The sequence below is a fragment of the Oncorhynchus clarkii genome, unplaced genomic scaffold, assembly GCF_045791955.1.
Source record: "Oncorhynchus clarkii lewisi isolate Uvic-CL-2024 unplaced genomic scaffold, UVic_Ocla_1.0 unplaced_contig_6055_pilon_pilon, whole genome shotgun sequence".
Lineage (NCBI taxonomy): Eukaryota > Metazoa > Chordata > Actinopteri > Salmoniformes > Salmonidae > Oncorhynchus > Oncorhynchus clarkii.
Window position 1 is genome coordinate 63115 of NW_027260898.1, and position 14386 is coordinate 77500.

Below are 14386 nucleotides of genomic sequence, written 5' to 3' on the forward strand. Positions count from 1 at the left end.
TAGAGAGGGGGAACATAGCAAATAGATGGGAAAGAGGTAGTGAGAGAGGCCGAAGGAGAAACGGAGAGAGAAATTGACAAACTTAGTGGGAGAGAGGGGGTGGTTATTTCCCCATAGTTCTCATTAAAGGCTGCTAATCCCGCTGCACTTGCCCTGCAGAAAAGGGCCGGAGGGTAGGAGAGAGAGAGAGAGAGAAGGAAGAAAGAAAGGAAGGAAGGAAGGTAGGAAGGAGAGAGAGCGGGAGGCCCATACTATAGTCTGCAGAGATAACGAATGTCAGCACAGATACAAGAAGATGGAGAAAGAGTAACATGGACAAAGATATAATAAATCAATAGAGTGAGTGAGTGAGTGAGTGAGAGGGGGTGGGGGTGAAATCCCACTCCTTACAAAATATTTTAATAAAGTTGAAGCTCATATACTGCATTTCTGTACGATTTAAAAACTCTACATTGAAATTTGGAGAACAGCAAAAACAAGCAAAAAGGACCCAACCATTATTGCCTGAGTTGCTCTAGCTTCATTCACCTCAGTCCATCTACAAACATATAGCCTATTAGCAATACAGTTAGCCGCATTAACTCATTTACAAACATATAGCCTATTAGCAATACAGTTAGCCTCATTAACTCATCTACAAACATATAGCCTATTAGCAATACAGTTAGCCTCATTAACTCATCTACAAACATATAGCCTATTAGCAATACAGTTAGCCGCATTAACTCATTTACAAACATATAGCCTATTAGCAATACAGTTAGCCTCATTAACTCATCTACAAACATATAGCCTATTAGCAATACAGTTAGCCTCATTAACTCATCTACAAACATATAGCCTATTAGCAATACAGTTAGCCTCATTAACTCATCTACAAACATATAGCCTATTAGCAATACAGTTAGCCTCATTAACTCATCTACAAACATATAGCCTGTTAGCAATACAGTTAGCCTCATTAACTAATCTACAAACATATAGCCTATTAGCAATACAGTTAGCCTCATTAACTAATCTACAAACATATAGCCTATTAGCAATACAGTTAGCCTCATTAACTAATCTACAAACATATAGCCTATTAGCAATACAGTTAGCCTCATTAACTAATCTACAAACATATAGCCTATTAGCAATACAGTTAGCCTCATTAACTCATCTACAAACATATAGCCTATTAGCAATACAGTTAGCCGCATTAACTCATCTACAAACATATAGCCTATTAGCAATACAGTTAGCCTCATTAACTCATCTACAAACATATAGCCTATTAGCAATACAGTTAGCCGAATTAACTCACATTAATTCAGCACCGGGATTAAAAACATACAGGGATCTGTTAGCAGAAAAAGTACTTTATTAGCAAAAGGTAAACAGATTTACAGATTTTTTGTTGTAGTAATTTCCTGCAATTCTACACATTTGCCATGACTTATACCATGTTAATATGATATCTCAGTGACTTACAAAATCAATGGGGTCCCTTTGGAGGTCAGGGCCCCTGGGGAAGTGCCCTGCATGCCCGGTTGGTAATTCAACCATGATTACTTTAGATGGCTGGCTAGACTAAGTAGATTAATTTACCAATCTACATTTTTTAACAGATATGGACTAATTGAGTGACTGTGAGTGTGGGACATATAGGGAGGAAAACTGCTGATGAACAACCACGTTTTGAAATGTCACCTTGTGTATTCTACTATTCTAATTCTCAACAGTAAGTTGAGACCACGACCGAGTTCCCAAAATATATATTTTTCAAATTCTGAAAAATTGCAAAGATCCGGACCTCGGTGTCTTTATATGTAGCTACGGACCTGACTGCAATATGAGTGTAAAAGAGAGAAGTGACAGTCAATATGTAAGCTGCCTCAACCTACAGCTAGTTGTTAGTCTATAATACTGAATCAATAACAGTAAGTCAGAACCAGTCAGACTCAGAAGCAGAGATGGTCTTCCTCTCTGTTAGAAGTCTGTAAAGAGTTAGTCTGGAGTGGAGGGCTCATGAGAGAGTTTGAGTCATTTCAACCAATCAGTAGGTATATGTAGGTAGGTACATAGGTATATCAGTAGGTATATATCCACCCGTTCCTCTTCTCCCACCTGCTTTGGTGTTGAACAGAACCTCTCCTGTCTTAAACAAATGTGCTAATGCCCTTTAGATTAACTGCACAATTAAAATGTACAGTATATGTAAAATCTTTATGTAAAATGTATGTATATGAAGTAGAAAAGCTGTAAAAAACAAAGAAGACGTGTCCTCTGAAGAGGGTGGTGAATGGGTTAATAAAACATACAACAATGTAAAAGCAGAATTACAGTAATTATATAAAGAGTGTCACAATAATTGAAACAATAATGATGGTGATTAAGGGAATATTCTTCATGCATTATGCTGTATTGATAAACTTTCTCCTCCTCCTCAATGATCTCAGATTATATTTAGCTTCCCTAGCTTGCATTCTGTTTGTGTGTGTGTTTTTTGAAGGGACTGAGTGTTAATTCTAGTGTGTGATTGAATGTACATGTTGGTGCAGTATGTCAGCGTGTGTGTAAGAAACGATCTATTGCATGCTGACACACCTACTCCCTTTCAATGTCTCTCTTTCTCCATCTCTCTTTTTCTCTCACTCCCTCCTTCCCTCTCTATATCCCTCCCTCGCTCCCTCTCTCTCCCTCTCTCATACATAAACCCTTTCCTCCCCCTGACTCCACCTCTCTCGTTCTCCATCTCACTGTAAAACACACATACACACAGGCACGGGCACTCTCTCACTTTATCCCATAGTTCTCCATCTCCAAGGGAACACAGGATTGTCTCTATGGCAACAAGGAGCTTGCTCCACTAATGAACTGGTTGCCATAGTGATTTGGTTGGCTGTGCACAAACCCAGACTGAATAAAAGAGAGGGAGAAAGACATTTTACACCTCTGCACATTATTCCATGCTCACTCTCTCTCTCTCTCTCCCTCCCTCAAACACACACACACACACACACACACACACACACACACACACACACACACACACACACACACACACACACACACACACACACACACACAGCCTTTCAGACAGAGAGAGTGTGTGAGACAGTCAGTGAGGGAGAGACTAAGACAGAAAGAGGGGGTTAAACACGTTAGTGAGATGTATTGAGCTGTGGAGCATACATCCATGCATGCAGAAGCAGCAAGCGAGAGATCCAGCTGCTCTCCAGAAGGACCAATCACACAGCTGCTTCAAGGTCAGGGGAATGGCCTGCTCTACCTCAGCCTCAGCCCAGACTCACACCAGAGAGAGAGAGAGAAAGAGAGGAAGACTGTTTGATTCATGATCTACAGAAACAGATGTGGATCCAAAGCTAACTGTGCGTGTATGATACAGCACAATCAAATATTATATTCATCTCACCATAAAGGAGCCATAAAGGAGCTCACTGGTCAGAGGAGACAGTACAATCAGCCATTCATATCTCCTTACTGTATAAAACCATACACATCACTGGTCCCTGTGGTGGACTCAAAATGTCTCTCCCTAGTGGTTCAGAATGGTAATAACAGCAGTACTGCAGCGAGGAGCGGTTCTCCACTTCTGACAGACACACTAATACTGCACCAGGACCCTTCCCTCAGTCTAGACTGTTAAATTGCTGTTACTTTTCTACTTTACAGTTCAATGCTTTCCTTTTCCTTACTTTTCTTCTTTAGTGTTTTCATCTAAACCCCAACTACCCCTTCCTCTCTCCACCCTCTATCTCTCCTCTATAAGCACCACCATTGAACCCTCTCTCTCCTCTCTCTCCCTCTCTCTCTCTCCCTCTCTCTCTCTCCCTCTCTCTCTCCCCTTCTCTCCCCGTCTCCTCTGCAGAAGTGTTTGCGGTTCAACCCGGATGCGACCGTTTGGAAGGCCAAGCAGCAGGTGCTATGTTCTCTGACCGATTCGTTGCGGGATGTGTTGAACTACGGCTTGTTCCAACCAGCCACCGAAGGCCATGACGCCAAGTTCCTGGAGGAGGAGAAGATGCTGAGAGAGTACCCACAATCCTTTGAGAAGGGGGTACCATATCTGGAGGTATATACAGCCTGGATGTAAGGTTACACTGTAAGGTTACTCTCACTCTGTTGGTTACTCTGTAAGGTTACTCTCACTCTGTGGGTTACTCTGTAAGGTTACTCTGTAAGGTTACTCTGTTAGGTTACTCTGGAGATTACACTGTAAGGTTACTATGTAGGGTTACACTGTAAGGTTACTCTCACTCTGTAAGGTTACTCTGTAAGGTTACTCTCACTCTTTGGGCTACACTGTAAGGTTACTCTCACTCTTAGGGCTACACTGTAAGGTTACTCTCACTCTGTGGGTTACTCTGTAAGGTTACTCTGTAATGTTACTCTCACTCTGTGGGTTACTCTGTAAGGTTACTCTGTAAGGTTACTCTCACTCTGTGGGCTACACTGTAAGGTTACTCTCACTCTGTGGGTTACTCTGTAAGGTCACTCTGTAAGGTTACTCTCACTCTGTGGGCTACACTGTAAGGTTACTCTGTAAGGTTACTCTCACTCTGTGGGCTACACTGTAAGGTTACTCTCACTCTGTGGGTTACTCTGTAAGGTTACTCTCACTCTGTGGGTTACTCTGTAATGTCACTCTGTAAGGTTACTCTCACTCTGTGGGCTACACTGTAAGGTTACTCTCACTCTGTGGGTTACTCTGTAAGGTTACTCTGTGGGATACACTGTAAGAATACTCTGTAAGGTTACTCCCACTCTGTAAGGTTACTCTGTGGGCTATACTGTAAGGTTACTTTGTAAGGTTACTCTGTAAGGTTACTCTGTTAGGTTACTCTGTGGGTTACTCTGTAAGGTTACTCTGTAGGGTTACTCTGTTAGGTTACTCTGTGGATTACTCTGTAAGGTTACTCTGTGGGCTACACTGTAAGATTACTCTCACTCTGTGGGTTACTCTGTAAGGTTACTCTGTGGGTTGCTCTGTACGGTTACTCTGTAAGGTTACTCTGTGGGTTACTCTGTAAGGTTACTCTGTAAGGTTACTTTCGCTTTGTGGGTTACTCTGTAAGGTTACTCTGTAAGTTACTCTGTAAGGTCACTCTCACTCTGTGGGTTACTCTGTAAAGTTACTCTGTGGGTTATTCTGTAAGGTTACTCTGTAAGGTTACTCTCTAAGGTTACACTGTAGGGTTACTCTATATGGTTACTCTGTGGGTTACTATGTAAGGTTACTCTGTGGGTTACTCTGTAAGGTTACTCTGTGGGTTACTCTGTAAGGTTACTCTGTGGGCTACACTGTAAGGTTACTCTGTAATGTTACTCTGTGGGCTACACTGTAAGGTTACTCTGTAAGGTTACTTTGTAAGGTTACTCTGTGGGCTACACTGTAAGGTTACTCTGTAAGGTTACTCTGTGGGCTACACTGTAAGGTTACTCTGTAAGGTTACTTTGTAAGGTTACTCTGTGGGCTACACTGTAAGGTTACTCTGTAAGGTTACTCTGTGGGCTACACTGTAAGGTTACTCTGTAAGGTTCCTCTGTAAGGTTACTCTGTGGGCTACACTGTAAGGTTACTCTGTAAGGTTACTTTGTAAGGTTACTCTGTGGGTTACACTGTAAGGTTACTCTGTAAGGTTACTCTGTGGGCTACACTGTAAGGTTACTCTGTAAGGTTACTCTGTGGGCTACACTGTAAGGTTACACTGTAAGGTTACTCTGTGGGCTACTCTCACTCTGTGGGCTACACTGTAAGGTTACTCTGTAAGGTTACTCTGTGGGCTACACTGTAAGGTTACTCTGTAAGGTTACTCTGTACGGTTACTCTGTGGGCTATACTGTAAGGTTATTCTGTAAGGTTACTATGTGGGCTACACTGTAAGGTTACTCAGTAAGGTTACTATGTGAGCTACACTGTAAGGTTACTGTGTAAGGTTACTCTGTGGGCTACACTGTAAGGTTACTCTGTAAGGTTACTCTGTGGGCTACACTGTAAGGTTACTCTGTAAGGTTACTCTGTGGGCTACTCTCACTCTGTGGGCTACACTGTAAGGTTACTATGTAAGGTTACTCTGTGGGCTACACTGTAAGGTTACTCTGTGGATTACTCTGTACGGTTACTCTGTGGGCTATACTGTAAGGTTATTCTGTAAGGGTACTCTGTAAGGTTGCTCTGTAAGGTTACTCTGTGGGCTACACTGTAAGGTTACTCTGTAAGGTTACTCTGTGGGCTACACTGTAAGGTTATTCTGTAAGGTTACTTTGTGGGCTACACTGTAAGGTTACTCAGTAAGGTTACTCTGTGGGCTACACTGTAATGTTACTCTGTAAGGTTTTTTTCTGTGGGCTACACTGTAAGGTTACTCTGTAAGGTTACTCTGTGGGCTACACTGTAAGGTTACTCTGTAAGGTTACTCTGTGGGCTACACTGTAAGGTTACACTGTAAGGTTACTCTGTGGGCTACTCTCACTCTGTGGGCTACACTGTAAGGTTACTCTGTAAGGTTACTCTGTGGGCTACACTGTAAGGTTACACTGTAAGGTTACTCTGTGGGCTACTCTCAGTCTGTGGGCTACACTGTATGGTTACTCTGTAAGATTACTCTGTGGGCTACACTGTAAGGTTACTCTGTAAGGTTACTCTGTAAGGTTACTCTGTGGGCTATACTGTAAGGTTATTCTGTAAGGTTACTCTGTGGGCTATACTGTAAGGTTACTCTGTAAGGTTGCTCTGTAAGGTTACTCTGTGGGCTACACTGTAAGGTTACTCTGTAAGGTTACTCTGTGGGCTACACTGTAAGGTTACGCTGTAAGGTTACTCTGTGGGCTACACTGTAAGGTTATTCTGTACGGTTACTTTGTGGGCTACACTGTAAGGTTACTCTGTAAGGTTACTCTGTGGGCTACACTGTAAGGTTACTCTGTAAGGTTACTCTGTGGGCTACACTGTAAGGTTACTCTGTAAGGTTACTCTGTGGGCTACACTGTAAGGTTACACTGTAAGGTTACTCTGTGGGCTACTCTCAGTCTGTGGGCTACACTGTATGGTTACTTTGTAAGGTTACTCTGTGGGCTACACTGTAAGGTTACTCTGTAAGGTTACTCTGTAAGGTTACTCTGTGGGCTATACTGTAAGGTTATTCTGTAAGGTTACTCTGTGGGCTACACTGTAAGGTTACTCTGTAAGGTTGCTCTGTAAGGTTACTCTGTGGGCTACACTGTAAGGTTACTCTGTAAGGTTACTCTGTGGGCTACACTGTAAGGTTACGCTGTAAGGTTACTCTGTGGGCTACACTGTAAGGTTATTCTGTACGGTTACTTTGTGGGCTACACTGTAAGGTTACTCTGTAAGGTTACTCTGTGGGCTACACTGTAAGGTTACTCTGTAAGGTTACTCTGTGGGCTACACTGTAAGGTTACTCTGTAAGGTTACTCTGTACGGTTACTCTGTGGGCTACACTGTAAGGTTATTCTGTAAGGTTACTTTGTGGGCTACACTGCAAGGTTACTCTGTAAGGTTACTCTGTAAGGTTACTCTGTGGGCTACACTGTAAGGTTACTCTGTAAGGTTACTCTGTAAGGTTACTTTGTGGGCTACACTGTAAGGTTACTCTGTAAGGTTACTCTGTGGGCTACACTGTAAGGTTACTCTGTAAGGTTACTCTGTGGGCTACACTGTAAGGTTACTCTGTAAGGTTACTCTGTACGGTTACTCTGTGGGCTACACTGTAAGGTTATTCTGTAAGGTTACTTTGTGGGCTACACTGCAAGGTTACTCTGTAAGGTTACTCTGTGGGCTACACTGTAAGGTTACTCTGTGGGCTACTCTCACTCTGTGGCTGGAAACTAGTGTAAACCTGTGCCGTTTCTTTCTTTTTTTCTTTTTTCGTTGAGAGAGGAGGACGAGGAGGAGGATGGAAGTTATGGGTAAACTAGATACAGCATCATTTTGCAATACATCTGCAGGCTCCATCATGTGGATCTAGGCCAAAAGCTGAGAGAATTGAGGACAAAAGGCCTTCCAGTCAGGATTAACTCTCTCTCTCTCTCTCTCTCTCTCTCTCTCTCTCTCTCTCTCTCTCTCTCTCTCTCTCTCTCTCTCTCTCTCTCTCTCTCTTTCTCTGTCTCTCTCTCTCTCTCTCTCTCTCTCTCTCTCTCTCTCTCTCTCTCTCTCTCTCTCTCTCTCTCTGTCTCTCTGTCTCTCTCTCTCTCTCTCTCTGTCTCTCTGTCTCTCTCTCTCTCTCTCTTTCCCTCTCTCTCTCTCTCTCTCTCTCTCTCTCTGTCTCTCTCTCTCTCTCTCTCTCTCTCTCTCTCTCTCTTTCTCTGTCTCTCTCTCTCTCTCTCTCTCTCTCTCTCTCTCTCTCTCTCTCTCTCTCTCTCTCTGTCTCTCTGTCTCTCTCTCTCTCTCTCTGTCTCTCTGTCTCTCTCTCTCTCTGTCTCTCTCCGTCTCTCTGTCTCTCTCTCTGTCTCTCTCTCTCTCTCTCTAGTTTCGTTACAAGACCAGAGTGTACAAACAGACCAATCTAGATGAGAAACAGCTGGCTAAACTGCACACTAAGGTACTGGTTGTCTGTTTCAAAGGGTGTGGCACAATGTGAATTGTGGGTATAAGTGTGTGTAGCATGCATTGGTGCAGTATGAAGGTGTATGTGTTGGCGTGAGTGTGTGTGTATGTGTGTGCATACTTATGCGTGTGTGTGTGGGTGTGTGCGCTCTTTGCTGTCAGTGTGTGTACACGCCTTGTGTGTCTGTGTTAGCTGTGCTGTGCTTTGTGTGGCAGACAACTCCAGTATTAATGTGTCAACTCTGTTCTCTGTGGAACGCAGTGCTGGCACACTCTTAGAAAAAAGTGTTCCAAATGGTTCTTCGGCTTTCCCTATTGGAGAACCCTTCTTGGTTCCAGGTAGAACCCTTTTGGTTCCAGGTAGAACCCTTGAACCGAAAAGGGTTCTTCAATGGGTTCTCCTATGGGGACAGCCAAAGAACACTTTTAGGTTCTGCAGTCCCCTCATCTCTCTCTATCCCTTCATGCCTCTCATAGGCCAGTCTGAAGAAGTTCATGGACTATATCCAAAGTGGCTCTGTGGACAAGATGGCCAAGTTTTTGGACAAAGGGCTTGACCCCAACTACCAGGACCCTGACACGGGAGGTGAGACGCTGTCAGATGCTGTCCGCTGCCAGGGTGACCTGTGACCTCTCCTCAGTCAGTTAGCACCAATCAGCCATTTAGTCTGTCTGTCTGTCTGTCTGTCTGTTTGTCTGTCTGAAATCCTTCTTAGTGACCCATAACATTTGTGGGGCATATGGCCACTGTATATTTAGCATCCTAGAGATCATTTCCAGGCCCTTCAGCCATACAACCTGTCATCTAGCTACCAAACTGTTCATATCCAAGTTGAATTAGCTAACAGCCAAGATAGCTGTGGGAGCTATGGCTAATGGCTGTCCTCTGTAACCTCGACCTGAAAACCCCAAAATACTCTCTCCAACTCTGAATCACACTTACCCAAAGCTCTATCTATCTAACACTTTATTAAAGATGATTATAATAAGCAAAGGAGACAGTTAGTTTGAGTCTCATTTAAGATAATATAACGAGGTGGGAGACAGGCAGCTACTGTTAGCAGTTTTGGGTGTGCTGCAACAATCCTCTCACACAACAGAGCCTGCTGTCGCTGGGAGTGTGAAGTGCACTTCCACCTGGCAACACCAGGGGGCAGCATCTGCCACTATCAGATAATAGATACCGTACTACTACAGTAGACTAGAGTGACATGATGCTGTGATGTTCATGTCATAACTCCATGGCCCCACTCCTGTCTGTCTGATTAAATATATGAGCCCCTCCGTCCCGCCATTGCTCCATCTCTCTCTCCTCTGTAGAAACCCCCCTGACGTTGGCCGTGCAATGTGAGCCGGGGGGAGGGGAGGCCATACGGGGGCTGGTGCTGGGAGGGGCTCATCTTGATTTCAGGTCCAAGGACGGACTCACACCTCTACACAAGGCTGTCCGCAGCCACTGCCACACAGCCTTGCTGGTAAACACACACACACACCTCCTTACACTCACATCCATGGATTAAAGGAGCATGTATGGACCCACTGTGCATAGTGTCTTGTATTGAGATACAGTCATGATGTTCTTATAATGATATTGCATATGTTATAGTGATATTCAACTAATCGTTTAATACACTCTTAGAAAAAAGGGTTCGTAAAGGGGTTTTCGGCTGTCCCCATAGGAGAACCCTTTTTGGTTCCAGGTTGAACTCTTTTGGGTTCCATGTAGAACACAATGCTACAAGGAACTCAAAAGGGTTCTACCTGGAACTAAAAAGGGTTATTTAGAGGGTTCTCCTACGGGGACAGCCGAAGAAACCTTTTAGGTTCTAGATAGCACCTTTTTTCTAAGAGTGTAAGTATGTGTGTCTACCTGGTGTGTCCCTATAGACCTTGCTGTCTCTGGGTGCGTCTCCGGACTATAAGGACCGGCGGGGGCTGACTCCGCTCTACCACACTGTGCTGACAGGGGGCGACACCTCCTGCTGTGAGACCCTGCTCCACCACCGCGCCAAGCTGGCCGTCAGGGACGAGAACGGCTGGGATGAGACACACCAGGTAGGTTGAGGTGTAGGTGTGTGTTTTTTTCTGTGGGGTCTAGTCTGTGTTCAAGTGTCAATGTCCATTAGCGTTTCACTGTGTTTGTGTGTATATAGGTTTGTGTGTGTGTGTATTTGTGTTAATGTCAGTGTGTAAATGTCATCTCTATATTTATGGTATCCATTCATGTCATGGTACGCCTCCCTTACCCTGATGTGTCTCTCCTGCTACTCACCCCCCTGTACCCCTCTAACCCATGATGAGGCCCGTCTCTCATCTCCTTGTACCCTCTAACCCATGATGAGGCCCGTCTCTCATCTCCCTGTACCCTCTAACCCATGATGAGGCCCGTCTCTCACCCCCCTGTACCCTTTAACCCATGATGAGGCCCGTCTCTCATCTCCCTGTACACTCTAACCCATGATGAGGCCCGTCTCTCACCCCCTGTACCCTTTAACCCATGATGAGGCCCGTCTCTCATCCCCCTGTCACTCCATAGCTCAGGTATGAAGAGGACAGCAGATAGAACCCTGGAGACACACAGGTACTGTACTAACTTCCCCTCCATTTCAACATTCTTTCCATCCTTTCATCATTATGTCTGTGTGTATTTGTGCTGTTGTCGTTGAGCGTTGTTGTTGTGTATCTATGTGCGTATCTATGTGCGTATCTATGTGTGAGTGGCTCGGTAAGTGTGTATTCTCGCTGTTTTCTGATGTGTGTGTTGTTCCTGTTTCTTTCTCTCTTTTTGACAATGTATAACCCCCCTCTTTCTCCACTCTTTATTTCCTTGATCTCTATCTTTCACCATCTCCCTCTTCATTCATTTTTCTTTTCTTTACCTTTGATTGCCTGTCATCCCCCTCTCCCCACCCCCCCCCCACTCTCTCTCTCTCTCTCCCCACCGCCCACTCTCTCTCTCTCTCTCCCCACCGCCCACTCTCTCTCTCTCTCTCTCCCCACCGCCCACTCTCTCTCTCTCTCTCTCCCCACCCCCCCCCCACTCTCTCTCTCTCTCTCCCCACCGCCCCACTCTCTCTCTCTCTCTCTCTCTCTCTCCCCACCGCCCCACTCTCTCTCTCTCTCTCTCTCCCCACCGCCCACTCTCTCTCTCTCTCTCCCCACCGCCCACTCTCTCTCTCTCTCTCTCCCCACCGCCCACTCTCTCTCTCTCTCTCTCCCCACCCCCCCCCACTCTCTCTCTCTTTCTCCCCACCGCCCACTCTCTCTCTCTCTCTCCCCACCGCCCCACTCTCTCTCTCTCTCTCCCCACCCCCCCCCACTCTCTCTCTCTCCCCACCGCCCCACTCTCTCTCTCTCTCTCCCCACCCCCCCCCACTCTCTCTCTCTCTCTCCCCACCCCCCCCCACTCTCTCTCTCTCTCTCCCCACCGCCCCACTCTCTCTCTCTCTCTCCCCACCCCCCCCCACTCTCTCTCTCTCTCTCCCCACCCCCCCCCACTCTCTCTCTCTCTCTCCCCACCGCCCACTCTCTCTCTCTCTCTCCCCACCGCCCACTCTCTCTCTCTCTCTCTCCCCACCGCCCACTCTCTCTCTCTCTCTCTCCCCACCCCCCCCCCCACTCTCTCTCTCTCTCTCCCCACCGCCCCACTCTCTCTCTCTCTCTCTCTCTCTCTCTCTCTCCCCACCGCCCCACTCTCTCTCTCTCTCTCTCTCCCCACCGCCCACTCTCTCTCTCTCTCTCCCCACCGCCCACTCTCTCTCTCTCTCTCTCCCCACCGCCCACTCTCTCTCTCTCTCTCTCCCCACCCCCCCCCACTCTCTCTCTCTCTCTCCCCACCGCCCACTCTCTCTCTCTCTCTCCCCACCGCCCCACTCTCTCTCTCTCTCTCCCCACCCCCCCCCACTCTCTCTCTCTCTCTCCCCACCGCCCCACTCTCTCTCTCTCTCTCCCCACCCCCCCCCACTCTCTCTCTCTCTCTCCCCACCCCCCCCCCACTCTCTCTCTCTCTCTCCCCACCGCCCCACTCTCTCTCTCTCTCTCCCCACCCCCCCCCCCCACTCTCTCTCTCTCTCCCCACCCCCCCCCCACTCTCTCTCTCTCTCTCCCCACCGCCCCACTCTCTCTCTCTCTCTCCCCACCGCCCCACTCTCTCTCTCTCTCTCCCCACCCCCCCCCACTCTCTCTCTCTCTCTCCCCCCCCCCCACTCTCTCTCTCTCTCTCCCCACCGCCCCACTCTCTCTCTCTCTCTCCCCACCCCCCCCCCCTCTCTCTCTCTCTCTCCCCACCCCCCCCCACTCTCTCTCTCTCTCTCCCCACCCCCCCCCCCCTCACTCTCTCTCTCTCCCCACCGCCCCACTCTCTCTCTCTCTCTCCCCACCGCCCCACTCTCTCTCTCTCTCTCCCCCCACCCCCCCCCACTCTCTCTCTCTCTCTCTCTCCCCACCCCCCCCCACTCTCTCTCTCTCTCTCCCCACCCCCCCCCACTCTCTCTCTCTCTCTCCCCACCCCCCCCACTCTCTCTCTCTCTCTCCCCACCGCCCCACTCTCTCTCTCTCTCTCCCCACCGCCCCACTCTCTCTCTCTCTCTCCCCACCGCCCCCCCCTCTCTCTCTCTCTCTCCCCACCGCCCCACTCTCTCTCTCTCTCTCCCCACCGCCCCTCTCTCTCTCTCTCTCTCCCCACCGCCCCACTCTCTCTCTCTCTCTCTCTCCCCACCGCCCCACTCTCTCTCTCTCTCTCCCCACCGCCCCACTCTCTCTCTCTCTCCCCACCGCCCCACTCTCTCTCTCTCTCTCTCTCTCTCCCCACCGCCCCACTCTCTCTCTCTCTCTCTCTCCCCACCGCCCCACTCTCTCTCTCTCTCTCCCCACCGCCCCACTCTCTCTCTCTCCCCACCGCCCCACTCTCTCTCTCTCTCTCCCCACCGCCCCCCCCTCTCTCTATCTCTCTCCCCACCGCCCCACTCTCTCTCTCTCTCTCCCCACCGCCCCACTCTCTCTCTCTCTCTCCCCACCGCCCCACTCTCTCTCTCTCTCTCTCTCCCCACCGCCCCACTCTCTCTCTCTCTCTCCCCACCGCCCCACTCTCTCTCTCTCTCCCCACCGCCCCACTCTCTCTCTCTCTCTCTCTCTCTCTCTCCCCACCGCCCCACTCTCTCTCTCTCTCTCTCTCCCCACCGCCCCACTCTCTCTCTCTCTCTCCCCACCGCCCCACTCTCTCTCTCTCTCTCTCTCCCCACCGCCCCACTCTCTCTCTCTCTCTCCCCACCGCCCCCCCCTCTCTCTCTCTCTCTCCCCACCGCCCCCCCCTCTCTCTCTCTCTCTCCCCACCGCCCCCCCCTCTCTCTCTCTCTCTCTCTCCCCACCGCCCCACTCTCTCTCTCTCTCTCCCCACCGCCCCCCCCTCTCTCTCTCTCTCTCCCCACCGCCCCACTCTCTCTCTCTCTCTCCCCACCCCCCCCACTCTCTCTCTCTCTCTCCCCACCGCCCCACTCTCTCTCTCTCTCTCCCCACCCCCCCCACTCTCTCTCTCTCTCTCCCCACCCCCCCCACTCTCTCTCTCTCTCTCCCCACCGCCCCACTCTCTCTCTCTCTCTCCCCACCGCCCCACTCTCTATCTCTCTCTCCCCACCCCCCCCACTCTCTCTCTCTCTCTCCCCACCCCCCCACTCTCTCTCTCTCTCTCCCCACCCCCCCCACTCTCTCTCTCTCTCTCCCCACCCCCCCCCCACTCTCTCTCTCTCTCCCCACCGCCCCACTCTCTCTCTCTCTCTCCCCACCCCCCCCACTCTCTCTCTCTCTCTCCCCACCCCC

General features: G+C 48.6%; 1 protein-coding gene across 1 annotated transcript in view; it reads left to right on the forward strand.

The window, feature by feature from the left end:
* LOC139402150 (SH3 and multiple ankyrin repeat domains protein 1-like) overlaps positions 1–14386 on the forward strand; it is a 49936-nt gene that overhangs the window by 6121 nt on the left and 29429 nt on the right. The window contains exons 2-6 of the mRNA XM_071146233.1: positions 3875–4078; positions 8496–8567; positions 9050–9158; positions 9893–10047; positions 10460–10627. Coding sequence (XP_071002334.1) covers positions 3875–4078; positions 8496–8567; positions 9050–9158; positions 9893–10047; positions 10460–10627 — 708 coding nt within the window. The remainder of the gene's footprint in view (positions 1–3874; positions 4079–8495; positions 8568–9049; positions 9159–9892; positions 10048–10459; positions 10628–14386) is intronic.